At 39.5% G+C, this 19,973-nt stretch overlaps 1 protein-coding gene across 1 annotated transcript in view; it reads left to right on the top strand.

Annotated features, from left to right (window-relative positions):
• Positions 1–19,973, top strand: part of LAMA2 (laminin subunit alpha 2) — a 290,666-nt gene that overhangs the window by 258,310 nt on the left and 12,383 nt on the right. Inside the window, exons 51-58 of the mRNA XM_033055719.1 lie at positions 1,523–1,667; positions 3,281–3,419; positions 5,108–5,119; positions 7,594–7,714; positions 10,675–10,893; positions 12,221–12,369; positions 15,092–15,268; positions 16,098–16,311. Coding sequence (XP_032911610.1) covers positions 1,523–1,667; positions 3,281–3,419; positions 5,108–5,119; positions 7,594–7,714; positions 10,675–10,893; positions 12,221–12,369; positions 15,092–15,268; positions 16,098–16,311 — 1,176 coding nt within the window. The remainder of the gene's footprint in view (positions 1–1,522; positions 1,668–3,280; positions 3,420–5,107; positions 5,120–7,593; positions 7,715–10,674; positions 10,894–12,220; positions 12,370–15,091; positions 15,269–16,097; positions 16,312–19,973) is intronic.

Raw genomic sequence — 19,973 nt, 5'->3', positions numbered from 1 at the left:
CTTTGTATCCTACCAGCTCTTTTTCTGGAGATAGTGCAGCATATATCATTGTTCCAGTCAGCCATCTCCAGTTGTTGCTTGGATACTGGTGCCAGTGGTTGATGAAAATAAGAGCATTCATAGCTCTCTTTGTCTCCATCTCTCTGTGGCTCTGTTGCTTCTGTAGATGCTCTCTGGAAATCTGGTAAAACATGCCCAGTTTTCCATCTTCAATATTTTTGTTCTCTACCTTGTAAGTTTAAATCTAATTGAGGAATGTAATAAATACACTAATTATAGTGCAAATATACACTCAAATCTGGGTATTAGTTTCAGGTACAGTTATTTCACGAATACAAGCCGCACTGAGTATAAGCCGCATCTCAGGGTGTCGGCAACATTTCGTTCTTTGTCCATACATGAGCCACACCTGAGTATAAGCCGCTCAGTCGTTTGCAGCGAGGACCCACGTGTAACAAAGTTGTCAAATAGTAACAGAATCGCGGGATGGCAGGGTTTACTGGCTCAGCTTGGGCCGTGCAGGCTCAGCCCGCTCGGGGCTGCCGACGGGGCCAGGTGGCCCAGCTTGGCACTGCCGCTCAGTGGGGCCGCTCGAGGCCGGCCACCGCTGCAACCAAGCTCGCTCGCCCCGGCCCAGCGCTGCCCCATGGCAGCAGGCAGGCACAGGGCCCCCCGGCACCCATGGCAGCGGCGGCAGGAGGGGAAGGAGCCCCCCAGCTCCTGCGGTGGCAGTGGCAGGCGGGGGCGGGACCCCCCCCTCCCCCCCGGGCCACGGGGATGGCAGAAGGAAACCCTCACCTCTGCCGCAGGGCCAACAGGAGTGAGCCCCCCCTTCCTCCCCGGGCCCCAGGGATGGCAGGAGGGAACCCCCGCCTCCCCACCGAGCTGCGAGGATGCCAGCATGGAGCCCCCCGTCTCTCCCCTGGGCTGCGCTGCCTGAAGGAGGGAGCCCCCCGCCTCCCCCCCTGCGCTGCCAGCATGGAGCCCGCCTCCGCCTGCCGGGCAACAGAGTAACCAATTTGTAACAATCACGCAATCCCGAGTTTTACTGGCAGATGCTCAGCTTGGCACCTCGGCTGCACTTCCGGGGTTGGAAATTTCAGAAAATTTTTCACATATTAGCCGCTCCTGAGTGTAAGCCTCATTTCTGGTTTGGGAGCAAAGTTTTAGTCAAAATGGTGCGGCTTGTAATTGTGAAATTACTGTAATTATAATGTCCATTTTTATCTTCAATCTAAAATAAAAGTACAGCTATCCCATCAAGAACTCCAACTGAGATGCCAACAAAATTCCAACTAAATTAGCAATCCAAAAGAGAATATAAGGGGAAATTAAAGCTTGGCATCACACTTTTGTGCATGAAAGTCCTGGGTAGTAAATGCATAAGTTTTGGCATTTTTTAAAGCTTGAAAAGTGTCTTCTGTAGTTCCCCTAGGATTAAAAAGTGTTTATTTAATCTCTTATACCTCTTACCAAAATGGACAAGAATCATAATGGTGTATCTAACCTTTTTCATTAACAGAAGGATTTCATGAGTGTAGAACTCAGTGGTGGGCGTATAAAGGTCAGCTACGATCTGGGTTCAGGTACAGCTTCAGTTATCAGCAACCAAAATCACAATGATGGCAAATGGAAATCTTTCACCCTGTCAAGAATTCAAAAGCAAGGTAAGTTCTTGTGGTGTCAGCACCATGAATTTTCCAGGTATCTGTGCACTACACCTAACCATCTAATTACGGGGAAGATACTGTGGGAATTATAAGTTCTGGTGGTTCAGCAACTTCTTTGTTTAGATTATAGTCATGTGTTGAGTTGTGTGTGAGTGATTGCACTGTCAAACAGCACTTGATGAACAGGTAGCCTATTTTTCAGGCATAATTTTTTTACACAATCATAAATTGCATTCTAAAATTCTTCTGACTGGGAAAAAAAGAAGTCTTTTCATCAGTCCCCTGATGTTGTCCCAAATCATGAAACACACATGATTTTTTTTAGGAGAGCAATAGCTTGTATGCTGTACAGTCCTCTCATGCCCAGCATATAGCAAAGTGCTTAAAAAAAACAGTGACTAAAGTACTGATAGTAGAGTATCTAACTAGACAAACACCACTACTTTATCTTCCCTAATGATGTGCATTGTCATGAACTGAATCTGCATGGAAACAACTGGCAACATCTCTGGAAGTTCTGCTAATTCTTTAACATGTTACTGGTACAAAATGTGAAGTGATGGAATTTGATAAGATCATAAAGAATGCTGGTTATCATGCTGGCCTTTGTTTTGTTTTGAAGTCTAGTTGTAGGGCTGGGAGAGTCTTTGCTGGCCAAAGACTTGGGACAATGGTCAAAATAATTTAGTGATGTCACTTGCAGGTTTGCTGCACCTTTAGAGAAGGAATGTCTTATTGCTAGCCAGTTATCATCGTTCATACTTAAGCCAGGATGTATTAATATAAAATACTATGTCATGTAATTATCATTTATCATTAACATTCAAACATCATGTGTTTATAAAGAAGATACATGTACAGAAATGAAAGGAAAATTGGTCTGGTTTTGGTAAGGGGTGGCGGAAAGACATTCTCTGTCTATTCAATTCTCAAGGAAGGAAGTAGAGAAATCCTTTCTTTTCATTCCTGTATATCTTGGGGCTTGCTCGGCATTTTTTACTGAGTCCTATTTCTTTTATTGAAGTTTATATTCTGTATTTATCCATGCATTAAAAATATGCATGGAACAAGCGCCTAAATAGGATGGTTGTATGTGGCACATCACTGACACCAGACTGAGATTAGACATGACATCAACTGACTGCTTTGAGTTTGAAAGTAGTTTGGAGTGACTGATCACCAATCTCTAAGGCACATAATGACAGTGCTTAACAAACCTTCAGACTAAAAAATCCTGTTCAAGAGGCAATCTTTGGACTGAGATCACAAATTAAATGTAAAATGATCTCTTGTCATGACTGTGTCCTGAAGTGTTAGCTCCAAATTGCAGTGACACAAAGAAGGCACCAAATCGAAACAGGTTGGGAGAATATATAAAAATAAAGTTTACAGAATTGCTATAGCTTTTCAGGTTGTTATGGAAACAGAGGAAAGTGCAGCTTTCTTCCTCTGCCCATAATTGATAATGTGGCAATCCAGTGTCTTAATTGCAAAATACAGCCTTGCCTCTTCCCTTACCTGCTAACCCTTCAAATATTTTTCTGTTGGTTTCTTATATTAAGGCATTGTTCATGACAGATATTTTGTAACTAATCTCAAATGTCTTTTAGCCAACATATCAATTGTAGACATAGACACCAATGAAGAAGAGACCATAACAACAACTTCTACAGGCAGCCACTTTGGACTCAACTTAAAAGGGCACGAGAAAATATATTTTGGGGGATTGCCAACCCTGAGAAATCTAAGGTAATGTGGCTCAAACCAATTTCTTTAGTCTTAGTAAGGTGATGTAAATACAATGTCATTCTCTGCATTTATTTCTCAAGTTCTTTTGCGGTAAGTGAATGGTCAATTCCCAATGTACCCTATACTGCCACAGCAGAATAGTGCTTTATTTACATATGGTTTGTATTTCACACAGCTCACCTTACACAGATGCAATGGAAATGGCACTTGCAGTGCAGCACATCTTTCTGATTCTGTGCAAGAACCATGATGTTACTGACTCTTTAAGTATTTATTTATTTGATGCATAGAATTTGTGACTGCAGATTCAGAGAATTGGCTCAATAGCTTCACGTAATTAAGGATAAATGTTTACTTTGTGCATGAGTAGAAAAATTGACCTACAGAGTACTCCACATGGGATTGCTGCTCAGTGGGTATCCATCTTTTTGCAGAATCAGTGTCAGTATACTTTAAATAAGTATTGACATATTTTACTTAGATATAATTTTAAATTTTTTGTAGATTTTAGTTCCTGGTCTCCTTAGATAAAATTCCTCCTGTATTCAGCACTTAGTGTATGACATGACACTCTTCATATATTTAATATAAGCAGAATGAAATATTTTTCCTTCAGAAGTCTGATCCTGAATTTCCTACACAAATAAAATTCCCAGTAATTATTTGTTAAATAGTGCATAGTAATATTCATAAATGTTAACTTCAGCATAAATAAACTAAAGAAATGGGATAACAGATTCTTGAATTTAGTGACTTTCTTTCATGGCTTTAAATAGACCAAAAAACTTACTTTAAGTTTAAATGAATATTCAGCAGTTTTGCAATGACAAGAACAAGAGAATTCTGTGCTACAATGAACAGATGAGCAATACGGAAACAGGCCCATTAATCTATGTCAACTTTAACTACATGGTATAATGAGAGCCTTGAAGTGGTCTTGTGCACAAGGAACTGTTGTGTTTAATCCACAGACTCTTCTGCCACTAAAAGAATGGACATATTTGTTAATTTATTAGGATAATCATTGACCTCTGATGTCAAGTCACCCAGTAATAAAAAGATCTAAGATCTATTTTACTCATGAAATATAACACTATATTATGTAATTGTGAAATCACACCAGTGCATAGCAAAACGTCTAGAGTAATTATCTTCCACTTCCTTTGTGGCTGCCCAGAAAATCAGTGTACCACAGCTAGTTTGACCTGTGGTAACCATTCTGCCTACAGCTATGATTTGTCAGTGCCTGAGGCAAGATTAATGTTATGGTAAATTAGAATCAAAAGTAGTGAAAGGGGGATTAGGGCAAAGCTGAGCTACTGCAAACAATAGACACTGAGGTATCCATGACTTTGTAATTATTAGGTCATATCAGTTCTGCCAGATTCTTTTACATGGTTAGCTTTTGCTCATGGCCAAGTGTGGTATCAAGTTATAAAAACCATCTGATGTGTTGCATTTTAAACTAGCTGTTTTCAGAGTAAACCTCTTAATTGTTATAGCCTGATAGCCTACATAGAATCTCACCTTTTATTATATGTTGTTTGTAAATTATGTACACCTACTTCACTGTGAAATGGCAGAACCTTTCTAATAAGTTACCACTGAACAACAATACAAGAAGTACCATTTGCTGCAATTAATGCCATGTTGTTGTTTTCTTTTCTTGTCTTTCTTTCTCTCCCCAGTATGAAAGCAAGGTAAAAACAATCAGATTATTTGCATGACTTGCATGTGTCTAGTTAAAGTGCAGCTTGAAAGCAGGGGTGTTAGTGGAGCAGCAGCAGCAGCATGGTCAGTGTTTAGAGCAGCTGCTATGCTAAGGCTCTTAGCTCAGCAAGCTGCTCCTGCCACAGCCAGCAAAGCTGCTCCCAAGGGCTCACCACCATCACATTCCATGCTGTGCACACGCCTACACAAGCAACTTTTCTTTTCCTCATGCAGCTGCTTGCTTCAGCTGTGCGTTGCTTGTGACGATGCTGCGGTGCCTGGGAAGCGCAGCTCCAGCCAGCTGTGCTCTGACTTTGGCTCTGACCTCTGGGCTCTGGGAGCAGTGAAGTCCCCTGTTAGGTGGGGAGCACCAAACTCAGAGGCAGTGAAGTAGTTACTGAAGAGAGCAAGGTGGAACTTTTTTTGTGAAATTTGCCACTTTACGTCAAGAACGGGAGTATGGAGGGATGAGAGGGAAGGTCACCTATTTCTGACTGCGTTTCCAGTTTGCAACTATTTGTATCTGTTGCTTTTGCCTTGGTATGCTCAGATATGAACCAATCTTCACTCAGTTTTGCAGTCTGATTCCTGGCTTGAATTGGAAAAATACAACTTCACCCCCACAGTCCTGCCCTGAACCTCAGAAAGACTATTTCCTATCATGCTCTAGAAATTGCTGTTTGTTTTCACTCAAAACTGGCCTGTCTTGGCTAAAAAGAACTAACAAAAAAAACCCAAAAAACAAACCCAGAATTATGCAAGATCTTAGTGAACTTGGACCTTGTTTGGTGTATTTTGGAAAGGGAAAAAGGAAAAAAGAAGTCTTAAGAAAACATCAGGCAAGTGTTCAGTGCTTACAAAGAGGTTGAGCCAGAAAACCCACAGTGCTCCCTTCCAACCTTACCCATTCTTTGATTCTGTGATATCGGATTGGGAATTGTAACAGCAACTGTTTGTAACAGGTCAGGATAAGGACAGTCTGTCACTGGACATGGCAGGTATGGGTAGTAACAAGAATGGTTTCTGGATGGCAAAGACTGGGTGCCAGTGTCAATGATAACAGCAAAACAGTTCTGCTGGGAAGATAAATTCATAAAGGAACTGGAGAGGACCTAGGGGGAAAAAAGGAAAAATGAAAGGTGAACATAGCTACTTGACTGTAAATAAAGCAGCATATGGATCATTTTAGTAAACCAGATGCTTGCTTTAACTTATGCAGAGAGTACTAATTGCCAGAGAATAAATCACGCTTGCTCAGTTGGCTATAATGCAAAGGATGACTTTCAGTGCCAAAACACGCAGCTGAATAGTATCTGTGCAAAATGGTTTTGTTCTGTAATTAATATTCTTTAATTTTTTTTTTTTTCCTTCCAGGGAACTGAAGTATTTGTTGCTTCCCCAATTCCCTACCTGACCCCACCTTGTTTATTTCCCAAGTTAATTTTTCTCTCTTTGAGCTGTTCATACTATTCAGATATTCTAGTAAACACTCATGAGTAATATTTTTTAGTGAATTAAACAGTGGTTTGTGGGTTTTTTTGTGTTTACTCTCCATGGCATCAATGGCAGACTTTTTCCTGAAGTGACTTTATAAGGCTTTTCTTCTGGCAAGCCTGGTTCAGATGTTACCAGCAGTTATGGTCTCACCCTGGTGTACCCAGGCCTGGGAAATCATACTTTTGCAATCAAACATTATAGTTTTGGTGTTACTTTCAAGGGGTTTCTCATTTCCTCTCATCAGTCAGCTGATGAGTCAAACATGGAATTTGAATTTCATCACAATATTTTTATGTCTTGGATGGATAGTTACATTCTGTAACAAACCCACGTGCTTTGTTTTATTGCTGTGACCTAAGAAAATATGCAGCAGTTTTCATAAGAAAGAAAGATACTGGAAATATAAAAGAAATGTCAGTCCACCCGATTGCATTCCTGAAGCAAGTGGGCAAAAACTTCATTTGTGTATTTGTACGCTGCTGAAGTACTTTCATTGGATCTAGCATGCAAAAAGAGGAACAGAAAATATTTTCCAGTCAAGGTCTCTCCTCACTGTTATGATTTCCTAGTTTTCATCTTTCTGCTTTGCCTAAGGAACAACAACTTCCTTATTTCATAGCTCACTGCATTTTAACACCAAAGGTGATAGCTTTCCTTTACCAAAGGAAAAACACAAAAAACAAAACTACCAACCAAAAATGCTTAAAGAAAAGAAAGAAAGAATTGAGAAGGGGACTGTTGTCAATTGGAGATGACACGGACCTCTCGTTGCACCTCTGAGTGATGCAAGGCAGAGTGCAATGTGTGGTGATAGATTGTAGAAGGCAACATATATTTGAGTGTATGTGTTTAGTTAAAATAAAAATCAAGCATCTGTGCATCTGAAAGTGTACATATGTGTGTCTGTCTGACTGCTCTCCCTAAATTCTATTTTTGAAAATACATTGTACTTCTACATGTTTTTTAGGCCTGAAGTGAACTTAGAGAAATACACAGGTTGCCTCAAAGACATTGAAATTTCAAGGACACCTTATAACATACTGAGCAGTCCTGACTTTGTTGGTCTAACCAAAGGATGCACACTAGAGGTAGGTCTGATTTCCATGTATTTTGGCACTAATGTTTATAAAAGTTTTCTGGTTTCTGATTTTATGGCATAATAGATTAATTGTATCTTATATATGACTTAGACAGGAATCTAACCTTAAAACCCAAACAGTTGCATTTGAGAGAGATGAGTAAGTCTGACCAGCAAGTAGATCCGTTTTTCAGATCTTGGCTTCTTGGAGAGTATCCCTGGCCCCTTGTGATATCCCTGTCCCTAAAGGGTAGGATTTTCTAAACTGCTTAGCAGTGATTTAGCTTTGTTTCAGCTGACTAAAATGGTAATTATTGACGTTCATGAGGATAGGCACTGAAAACACTGCAAAAACTAAAAAAACCCTGATGCACATAAAACCTAAGGATTTAATTTTTTAATTGTTGCTATAAAGTCATTCACTACATAAAACCTTAGGTATGAATATTTACTGTCATGAGCTACCACTGAGCTGGAAGACACATTTTTTTACTGCTCGCTAAGAATGTGCAAAATTTGTGTTGTTGTTTTAGCTTTAAATGCATCTATTTTCAGTTGTTGCTGCTTGCAATTAACAGCCTTTCACTGCATTTAGAATTCAATGAATTTGATCTGAAATTTGGGAGAAAATTTAGTAATTTTCCATGGAGAAAAGTATTTTTTATCAAAAAAATATTTCAACTGACATTTGTAAAAATAAATTGCAAAAAAATTGTAAAAATAGTTAAAAATTGTAAAAATAAATAGTTTGTATTTCTTCCCTGGAAATCTCTGCTATTTACGGTATTTTTTAAGCAGATGGAAGATATTCATCAGACACCATATATACCATATATCTGATGTTTCATATCAGATACCATTACGGTAAATCCAAATGAGTTGTTGTTAATCTGATGCTCTCCAAATATTTTTTCTACAAAACATTAAACCTTTACTTTGAGCAGCAACTGGAACTTGGCCAGGTCAAAATAAAGACAAGGGGTCTGTTTTGCTGTGTTTATCCATTGTACCTTTGCCCTTCATCAGTGCAAAAATTACACAACAGTAGGACTCTCAGGATATTAGACTAGATTTCTTATGAGATCCATATTTTCAAGTTTGTGGTAAAGCTAAATTATAAACAACCAGATTGTTCAAATGCTTTTAAATCTTACAGATTTGTCTTCAGCAAAAATTTGATAGAGAGGTTCATATTTGTTTTGAGTAAGTAATTTCATGATCATAAGCCGCACCTGCTTATAAGCCGCACTCTCATTCACAACGAGGACCCACGTGCAACAAAGTAACAAATTGCTAACTGAATCGCAGGGTCGTGGGGTTTACTGGCTCGGCTTGGGTCTGAGCGGGCTCGGCCTGCTCGGGACTGCCGACGGGGCCAGGTGGCCCAGCTCGGTGCTGCCACTTGGCGAAGTCGCTCAGGGCTGGCTACCAGTGCCACCGCCACCGGGCTCACTTGCCCTGGCCTGGCACTGCCCCACCGTGGTGGCAGGAGCCCGCCCACACCCACGGCAGCGGTGGTGGCAGGCAGCGACAGAGCCCACTCACGGCGGCGGCGGGAGGGAGACATGGAGCCCCTCGCCTCCCCCCCGGGCCACAGGGCCAGCAGGAGGGAGCCCCCCGCCTGGAGCTCGCCGGCATGGAGCTCGCCTCCATGGAGGCATGGAGCTCGCCTCCATGGAGCTGCCGGCATGGAGCTCGCCTCCACCTGCCACGCAACAGAGTAACCAATTTCTAACAATCGCGCAATTCCAGGTTTTAGTGGCAGGTGCTCGGCTCGGCTTGCACTTCCGGGGAGGGAAATTTCAGAACTCTGTTCATCTATTGGCTGCTTCTGAGTGTAAGCCGTATTTCCAGTTTGGGAGCAAAATTTTAGTCAAAATGATGAGGCTTATAACCGCAAAATTACTGTATATTCTTTCTGGAAAAGGAAAGACGGATTGTTGTGTTAATTTTCTTCTGTTGCTATGAATCTTAGAAAGTACTTTCCCTTTCACGTTATTTAGTAACGCTTGAGGTTTCAGAGTATGAAAGATAATTGTTTAACCCTTTTGTTTGGGAAATAAATAAAATATTCTAATTGTACAAAACAAAACATAGGAAAATTAAAAATAAGTGAAGCAAAGGTAAAGGATAAAGACTGGATATGTGTTCAACAACTTAAATGTCCTCAGATTGCCAGAGAAAGGTGAACACCACCAGCAGTTATTTTATGTGGCATAATTTTTATCTCTAGACCTGGAAACAGTTCTACTGTTACTGAAAAAATGGTGAATTGCTTTAGAAAAAGTCATTGTTTCTGTTGCTTGGTCTTCCACATCTGGAAGAATATATGAGTTGGCAGCAATGACAGAAAATCTTTGGGAGTGTGCACTGATTTATAATTTGATGACATATTCTACTTTTTAAATTGTGTTAATGCCTACCACTGTCTGAAGAGCTGGGCCACGTGCAACAAGTGCTTAGTTTATGACTCTGAGTAACCAAGAAAGCAGTGGTGCTTAGTGGAGGAAAGAAGATTGATGAAAAGTATTTTCTCAGGACATCTGACAAATAATAGAATCTAGTTTATGTTCATAATGGGTTTAATTAACTATTGTATAGATTGAAAAGCAAATCCCAACTGTATTAACTGTATTATGGAAAACACACATAAAAATTAAAAACAATCTTGAGCAGTTATTTTCAATCCAAGAGATATATTGACGCAAAACTGGAACTTTGCCTTCCTGTAAGACAGGATTCCACAAATACAGTAATGATGCCAGATGTAAACGGATAAACTAGTGTTTGCAGAACACTTTGAGAACTAAATTGCTAAGTGTTTAATATTACTTTCCATCTTTTCACACTAGTTATATTTACATATGTATTTATTTTAGTTTATTATTTTAAATCAGAAATCTTCCTGTGCATTCATAATCTTGCTTTTAATTCTACTAATGCACTTTTCCTGTCCTCTCCTTCTTACAGAACATTCATACAGTCAGCTTCTCCAAGCCAGGTTATGTGGAACTGCAGCCAGTCTCCTTCGATGAGGGCACAGAAATCAATCTCTCCTTCAGCACCAGGAATGAGTCTGGGGTCATCTTGTTTGGCACAAGTGGCACAATTGTCCCCCCCAGGAGAAAACGCCGTCACTCTGCAAGGAGAGCTGCTCCTCTGAAGAGAAAGCGCAGGCAGACAGGACACGTAAGAAGAATCTGACAAAAGATTTAGAAAAAATCCCATAGATCTACTGAACTGTCACAGTTTGTTTCAAGACACTCTCACATGTTTATGCTTAAGTTAAAATTCAGTTATTTGGAATAAATTGTTTCTAGTGTTATCCTTTATCTGATGAAAAACCTAATAGAAGCTCAGAATTTGGTTTTTTGTCTTGGAGAAATTGTTTCTCATACAGATTTACAGTCATGTATCTATTCTTTGTTGCTAAGCAGCAGATTTAGTTTTCTATTGTATTACGTGTTGGGTTTTTTTTAACCAAACCCAAATATTAGAAAATACTGTTCTGCACTCATTTTGAGGAGTACTGATGCACTATTAATGCTTGGAAACTCTCTCAATCCTGTTCACTGAGACATAAATGAGGATCATTCTTATTTCCCTGAGACCAAAAGAAAAAAAAAAAAAACTGGTGAACACAGTTATAAGATAAACCCCTTGTTTGGCACCACTGATGTGGAATTTAAGACTTGAGTGCTTTGGCCTCCTCTCCTCTCTCATAAAGTATGAATTTGCTCTATTAGTCCACAGTGTCTGAGTGACTGGTAGAAGTGTGATTGCTAGAAATTATTAGAAATTATTAAAGTCATGATTAAATCTTGATTGAAATCCTGACAGACACACTACAACAGCAATAAACAGAATGTGTTGATGCATTCTTTGTTCAGGACTTCTGGGAAGTGGTATTTCATTATTCTCCTTTCTGCCTGTTTTGGAAGAGAGTTCTTGGTGACCTGGAGTAACACACTCCAGAGGCAGCACATTTTAATGGCTCACCTGGATGGCATTAACTTCAGGGTAGGGGCTCCTTCATAATTTCCCAGCTCTTCAGGTGGCAGAAATGAAACATGACCACTTATTGCAACACTAACTGGAGTTTAGATCCTGAAATCTGCCACAATATGATACTGGTGCTGGAGTAAGTACTGGCATAATTTTCCAGCCTTCTAAACACAGAACACAGGCTGAGATCAATACACTTCAGGGCTTGATGAGTTTAAGAGCAGGTCTTATAAAAACAAAAATCAGAATAGTTTTAGGTTGGAGGCCTCCATCCTTCCAAGAAAATAGATAGAGTTAAATCTTCAGTTGATGTTTTCCAGCATGACCTCGTTTTAGCCCTTCCTCATTATAAAAATACCAGTCAGTATAGCAGCAGCAGCAGAACTGAAACAACGTCTTGTCCATAGTGAGCACATCAATAGCCAGTGTAAGACAATAAAACATACACACCAATGTAAAACTAAGTAAAACAATTTCTTTCCAAATGTAACTTATTTTTTATACCTTGCAGGCCTACTATGCCGTGTTCCTGAACAGAGGTCGGCTGGAAGTGCACATCTCCACTGGCATCCGGGATCCCCACAGAATCACCGTCAGACCGGAGGCTGGCGAGTTTCACGATGGCAGGGCACATTCCATCCGGATAGAACGAGCTAGAGGGTAACAAATGCCTGCAAGTGCTACAGACCACACAGCATAGCTAGTCCAACATAGCAAATGTATTCATGGCTTTGGCAATGCATGTAAATGTTTCTTCTGAGACAAAAAAAAAAAATAATTTCATTCCATCATTATTCAAAAATTATTAGAAATTAGTTTTTGAGTATCATTAGTGTTCGGAAGAATTGGATTTACGTTCTTTTGTAGACTGCCAGTCTGTTTCTCCAGAGACGTGTTTGCCTGAATTGGCATCTTTAACCTTCTGATTCTTTGCAAATACATTTTATAAAAGAATCTGTGGGTGAGAAATTCTGCTGTGGTGCAATAAATCTCCTTTTCAGGACATACAGCAAAATATCATTTTCAAAGGGTACAAACTGCAACAGCACAGCAATCTGTAGCCTTTTTGAGATTCCATGTGCTGCACAGAGAGTTGCCTAGCTAAATATGGTAAAACAGTAAAAACACAGTCCCACTTTTCTTATTGGAAAAGCCATCACAGACCTTTTCAGACAATATTGTTTTACACTGGAATTTCAGTTGAATTCTTTTACCCTTTTTCATTAATTTTAAAACTTTGCTATTACACTTCACCATTCAGAAAGTGATTAGAAACAGCACTACTTGTAGTGTGTAGGACTCAGGCAGCCAATAATATTTATGGCCTGGAATAGCCCTTGCTCCAAGCAGGGTTTATTATGGACATTTATTATTTGTATGAACATACAAACGTGTACATCCTGTACAGACATTTGTTGAATTAGTGCACTATGCATAATGTTCCGTGTTGTTAAAAGAAATCAGAAAGAAGATGCGACATCCAGCATGTTACAAAAGGCACTTGTCCACTTCACCCTCTTACCTCCACAACACTGCAACCTTCTTGACCAGCCATTTCTGTCTAGCCTGCAGGTTCCCTTCCCTTCTGTCCTCTCTGTATTTTGCTTTCCTTTGTGTATAATTTTCTGACTGAATTTCTGTTGTATTGTTAAAAAAACCTCTCCTAAATAATGCCTCCATTCAATAAGTCTCCTCTATTTAGGTGACTAGGTTAAAGTCAAACCATTAATGCTTTGGAAGAAAAAGTTATTTTGGAAATGGCAGCATTTTGTGATATGGTTTGTGTGACTGTGACAGAACAAAAATATGCAGATGATATAAAAAGCTCTAAACAACAAAGTAAATTCTTTTATGCAATGCTATGCAAGTACAGTAGCTTGACCTTGTGACGGTACATGTGAGAATACATTAAGGCAAAATTGCAGTACAATGCCATCTGGGGATGGTGCTTGTTCAGATGAGACCTCTGTGTTTTCAAAGTAGCTTTGTTACAAAACAAATTGCCTGAACTCTGGAGCTTCTGTAACCTGAAATGGATGTGAAAAGGCATAAATTAAGGTTAACCCTTCCTCTGCTCATCATGAAGCTCTGTTTCTTTAAAGGTTAGGAGCACCCTGTGAAAACTGCAGAGAGATAATTGTCCATATAATTATGGAAAACTATATTGTTGAAGACTAATGTACATCATTTCATGCTTCTGCTTGGACCCAAAATGTTTATGATGATTAGCTGTGACTAAGATGTGGCAGCACAAAGGATAACCTGAGTCTTGACAATCTGATTTCCCTAGACTTCCTCTGAAGGCAGAGAAGGGAAATTTCCTCTCTGGGACACTTCATGGAACCTAAATTAGTCTTTTGCTCTGAAATGCCTCCAGAGAAATCTCTCTCCTTCTGTTTCCACTGCTGAAGGGACTGGGAGATATCATAGGGATTGTCCTGAAAGATAAAGCTTTTAATAACTGCTATCTCTAACCCTTTGAAAAATTAATCATATTTCTTATTCTGCAGCTTTCCAAACCAAATTAATCCATCCAAAACTATGAGGAAACTGGACAATTTACACATAGTGCAGCACTTCATGATTCAGGTGCTGAAGTCACTGTCCAGTTCTGTCTAGGATGTGTGTAAATAAACAAACTAAGCGTTTTGTATTTGAAAACAGGTCTCTTTTCAATGAACATTTTCAATACTCAGTTGCTTGCATTTATAATTATAGTTAAGAAAGAATATCAGAGTTCAATATAATTTTGCAGTTCACAGAAGGGAATTTATTTGCCAGAAACTGATTAGTCAGCCAGTGGTGCTGCAGAAGCTCCTACCTTCTTCTCTTCAGCCTTAACAGTAACCATGGGACTGCTTTACCGACTCTGCCACCTTCCCCAGAAGAAGCTATGAGATCTTTAAAAAGTTCCCATCTGTCTGCCATTGATCCTGCAGTCAGAGCCGTCTGGTTGTGCCCCAGCAAGATGATAACAAGGAAATAGGGAGCCCAAACAAAATGTGAGCCCATGCTGTTCCCATCCTGCTGAGTTCTAGATGATTATATCTACCATTACAGTACAGTCAGCTCAGCCCCTACTGTGTCAGTATCGCCACACCACAAACCACTTCTTCCTATGCAGCAGCCACGGTCTGACATTATCATCCCTCCACAGCACAGTTTTGCCAGGCTTTGTCAAACAACTACCAAGGAAGCACAGCAGCAGCTGAAACCCCTCTAGTCGTTAATATGCATTTAATGTGAGCTTCCAATTAGATAATTTGAGTTGCTGATTGTTACAGCTGGTGTAGGAGTTAACAGGGCTTGCAAAGGGATGATTTCAATAAAAGCAACAACTGGCATAAATATGTATTTCTTTGCTTTCAAATCTTTTCCATAGGATGTTCAGTGTTCAAGTTGATGAAGACAATGTCCAGACTCAGAGGCTGCCATCAGACCTGCCCATCTCTGTTAAGAAACTCTTTGTGGGGGGTACTTCTTCTCAGTTTCAGACTGCACCTCTCAGAAACATACCACCATTTGAGGGCTGTATATGGAATCTTGTCATTAATGCCACGTAAGTCTCAATGATGCCAACAAGCATCGAATTAATGAGATCTGGTTAAACTGCCTTGGTAACATTCATTGTTCATGGTTCATTGTTGCAACAAATCATACTAGCCAACAAATCCTAAAATATGGTCTGTTTTCTTTATATGCCGTTCCTTTTTTTTTTTTTTTTTTTTGTACAGTATATGCTCCATAGGCTATGCAATTAATGAATTGTTTTACAAACAAGCCAACACTGTCTTTTATCCATGAAATCAGAGAAATTCAACAGTAACACTGCAGTAAGATGTGTGTCAGTGATAGGTATTTATAGCATACCATAACACTTTATTTTAGATAAGGGTGACTTCCAAGAGAAGTCAAAATTCTGAGAACCACCGTGGGAATCAATTTACTTTGTGGAAACTGCAGTAATCAAGAAGGAACATTTGAGTAAAAGGAAAGGCAATGATGAATAAAATAAAACCTCTATAGAAAGATTCCATCTAAATCTTTTTTCCACATATCTGAAGTACCTAAATTTGGATTTTATCACTCCATGTCAGAGTAAATTACTTCTCTGCAATATCATTGAAACTACATAGGCCTGTAAAGTTTGCCAAAGAAGATGCCTGTCTCTCTGCACTGACCATGGGAAGTAAAGCCACTGGTCATTATCACCTCTAGTTTAAGGTCTTGCTTCTGTACCTGTACCTACCTGTACAGGGTGGGATGAGTCCTGGCTTTTGTGTCCTGTGAAGTGAAATTACACTGCAGCATATAGTTGTTCTTTATAAATGGGTGGTAAAAAGGCAGAAAAACTAATAACAGACATCACTCTTTTTATGTGTTCTCAGCCCCATGGACTTTGCTCAACCCGTGTCCTTTGAAAATGCAGATATTGGCCGATGTCCCACACTAGAACCAGAAGTTAGGCCAACAGAGGATGAAGATAAACCAACTCGTGCAACAGTTCTGGTCCAACCTGAACCAGAAACTAATGGGGAGAAAGAAGGGCCAAGAATCCCTCCTGCATCTCCTCCTCCAACACCATCTCTGTCATCAGCACTTGTAAGTATAAATCACTTCAGTCAGGTAGAGTTGGAAAAGTTTATTTTTCCAGGCAAAATTGAAAGGCTATTCATCAAGAATAATGAAGCACTTTGCCACAAATTCATCATGATACTGTAAATGAAACACCTTGTTGCAGGTCACTAAAACCTCTGGATAATGGAAAACTGCTGATCTAATTTGCCTGGATTATCACAACAGTAATTTAAAGAGTGATACACTTTACAAATATCTTTGGCTTGCATGCTTAGCCATAAACCCTTACACTTCAGGATGTAGGCCAAGCAATATTTGCTTGGGGTTGGAAGGGAAATTTTCTTGTGGGAAATCCATTTCATTAAGATATTTCTTGTGCTGTTCTCTGATGCAAATGATAACAGTCATGTCAGTGACAGGATGAAGAAAAGAATAAACCTGAAGGCCTATTTGATATGGCACTGCTATTTTATAACTTTAGTCAGGAGAACTACAAAATGAAACCCCAGTCACTGCTAAATTGAGTTCAACTGTTGTTACCAGAAATAAACAGCTAGATAGTGGCAAGTAGTCTTATATAACAAAATTTAAGGAAGAAACTCCTTCTCTCAAAAGTGAAGTAATTTTATAATTTCATGCAATATTTTACTGTTCACAAAACATATGTTTACATATGTGAATATTAAAATGAATAATACATGCACTGGAAGATATTTTTTAGGGGAAAATTGTTTGTATTTTGTTAGACCTGAATACAACTGACAGGTTTATGCAGGCTATAGTTTAGTATGAGTGAGGTTTCAAAATGGTGTGAAAAGACTGGACATTCCCCTGTTAGGAACCTATTTGCATTATTGGAATTTGCACTTCAATAATAAGAAGGTTTTGAGAAGAACCAAAATTCTATTTGAGATACATGACCACATTTTTTGGCACAGCTTTATCTAGAAGGACTTTTCAGGTATTCCTGAAATCTGCACATCACATGCACAGAAATGGGTTCAAGGTAGGCAAGCTCCATCTCAGTCATTACCATGCCCCTAGCCCCACAGTTACAAACACTGGCCTCTCAGCGCTCCAGGGCAGCGGCTGTGATTCGTTCCCACAAGGTGGAGTAGTTGTAGCACCAGGGCTCCAATGCAGCATTTCTGTCTGGAGTTCAAAGCAAATCTGCAGTGCAGTGAGACTAATATAGAAAGATAAAGAACCAGGTAACAAGGTAAAAGGATCATCCACTTTAATGCTCACTGTTGTGAAGGAATGCAGTTGTAGTATCCCTTGATCAAGCCTTAAAAACGAAACAAAGAAACAAATCACAGTAGAACATGAAAGAGCAAGTGCACACTTCCTCAGACTATAAACACTAACTTTTAAAACAGCAAAATTGAGAGGAGTAGATCTACTCATAAATATCAGAAACTGGTCCCATTACAACTAGGTGAGTTTTGAATATCACGTATCTACAGCAGTTACAGTCTAAAACAAAAATTCAAAATAAAAATCTAGATAAAACACTATTATTCCACTTCTCTCTTGGAAATAATGAAACTTTTAGTATGCTAAAAACTTGAAACTATTTTAAATAAGGCAAGCTTTTGGATAACTGTTGCATTCATATTAGGGAGTTCTTCGAAGTATTTTTAAGGGGACTGCTGCAAAAAAGTAACTACAGTCTGCTAATGAGGTAACCCTCATATGAGGTGTCACTCATATGACAGTAAATTATACAGAATCTCAGTGTAGCAGGACTGCATATGAAAAATGTACAGCAGAAAAAGTTATTTTCACATAGGAGGCTTAAATATGGTATATGCTCTATGTAACTACTTTTAGGACTTTTTTTATCTACATGCGTCCGTCTGCATGTAGAAGGGGAGGGCAGTTGAACCCCAAATGAGCAGAAAACCTACGCTGTACTAAACACAAGATCCATAAGAAGGAGAGTTGGGAAATACACCAGGCACCAGCCTGCTACTTCTTGCTGTGAATGCCAGGATGTTCCTCAGCACTGGGTCGCTGCTGCTTCTGCCTCACATTATTCCCTGCTCCTCAGGGTTCGCTTGCTGCTGAAATGAAGAGCGCCGGTCTTACTTCTGCCTTTGACTCCGTGACGGTACCTCCCACTTTTGGTCCATGCATTTCTGCACTGTGTTATTAACACTATCCAGTGAACTGTGGGGACTGCTTCAGTGCTTTTTCTACTAATTGCTTTCTTTGTAATTACTAATACAGCATGTGAGGATATGGAGAATGTGTGACAGTCCACCAGTGGCCCTTTCTGTTCTTCATTTCCACTGCCATACACACCGAGCTTCTTGACCTACCAGTCAAGTCCCTGGCATCTTACAAGACTGAAGTAAGGTGCAGCTGAAGAGTTCAGTCTCTCCTGTAATATGGGAGATTAGTAAGCAGCCAGGACACATTAAGGCCATTACTCAAAAAGCAAAGCTGAGATATTTTAATACAGGATGGTGGCCTATACTTAGTGCACAGTCTTCTGAAAACTGTAAAGCTGGCTGTCCTTAGATAAAACAAAAGCGGACACAGGTTTGTGAATAAAATATGGATGTTTTTTAAACATACCCTACTGATTTTGTTTTACCTTTTGCTGACTTTTCCACATCAGCCTGGTGAATGCTTACTCTTACAAGCAGTTATTAGTAAATTATCAGTGGATGCTATGATTCCAACCACATGGTGTGTTGGATACACTCCCACACTCCTTGCCCTTTCTTACAGTTACCCTCTTGGAATGAAGAAAAATGGCAGTGTTTACTGATGCTGGGGAGCAGCTTGTGTCAGGGTCAGAACCTTTACTAATATATACCAGCCTAGGATTAAATTTACTGTCAGAATATATCCTTTTACCATATAAAATGTAAAAGTGTGCAAGAGAAAGGTGTGTGTATTTTCCAATTCTTTTCAGTACCAATTTTTATTCCCCATCCTTAAATTTTAGCAAGCTCAAATGTAATTGAAGGTATTAGAGTGTTGTCATTAATTTAGTTATTAGACTTCTAGATAAGCTGTAAAGCTTAAAAATAATTCAAAAATTTACCCTGCATTATGGGAATATGATATTTTTTTCTTTCTGATGATCACTGGAAGACTGGTATCATACATTCATAACCTTGCTGAATTTCCCCTGGTTTTGCCCTCCATTGCATATTGATGTATCAATTGTTCTTGTCATAATGCATGGTGTTCTACTTTGTCATATTCAAACCAAAGCAATTATTATGCAAAACTGTATTTTTGAGGTGTTCTATACTGTTATGAAGATCTTTGTGATGTGTGCATACAAAAAATATTATTGGAAATCTGAGTGAGAGAGGGAAATAAATTTCTCTTTGCAGTTGAAATCATAGGGCTCAAGTCACTCATGACATTTTCAAAATGTTTCAGAGGAAGAACTCTGTCATCAAGGCACTGCACCTTGTGCTTTGCAGGTCCCTGCTGAATCAGGGCTCAACTAAGAGACTGTCACCAATCCAAAATTATAGCATTCACAGTGCTTAAAAACAGAGCTTTCTGCAGCTATCAAAGTTTGTTTCTTTCCCAGAGGTATTGTCTGATACTGTGTTGAGTTAGATCCTTTGAGTAGTTTCCTCACAATACTCTCAGTGGGAGGTAAAAGCCAGATATGAGTAGAAACTGGTAATTACCATGGTCTTGCTTTGCCCCAG

The sequence above is a fragment of the Catharus ustulatus genome, chromosome 3 (assembly GCF_009819885.2).
Source record: "Catharus ustulatus isolate bCatUst1 chromosome 3, bCatUst1.pri.v2, whole genome shotgun sequence".
In the NCBI taxonomy this organism is placed as follows: domain Eukaryota; kingdom Metazoa; phylum Chordata; class Aves; order Passeriformes; family Turdidae; genus Catharus; species Catharus ustulatus.
Note: the sequence above shows the minus strand (reverse complement) of the source record. Positions and strands in the feature narration are given on the sequence as shown.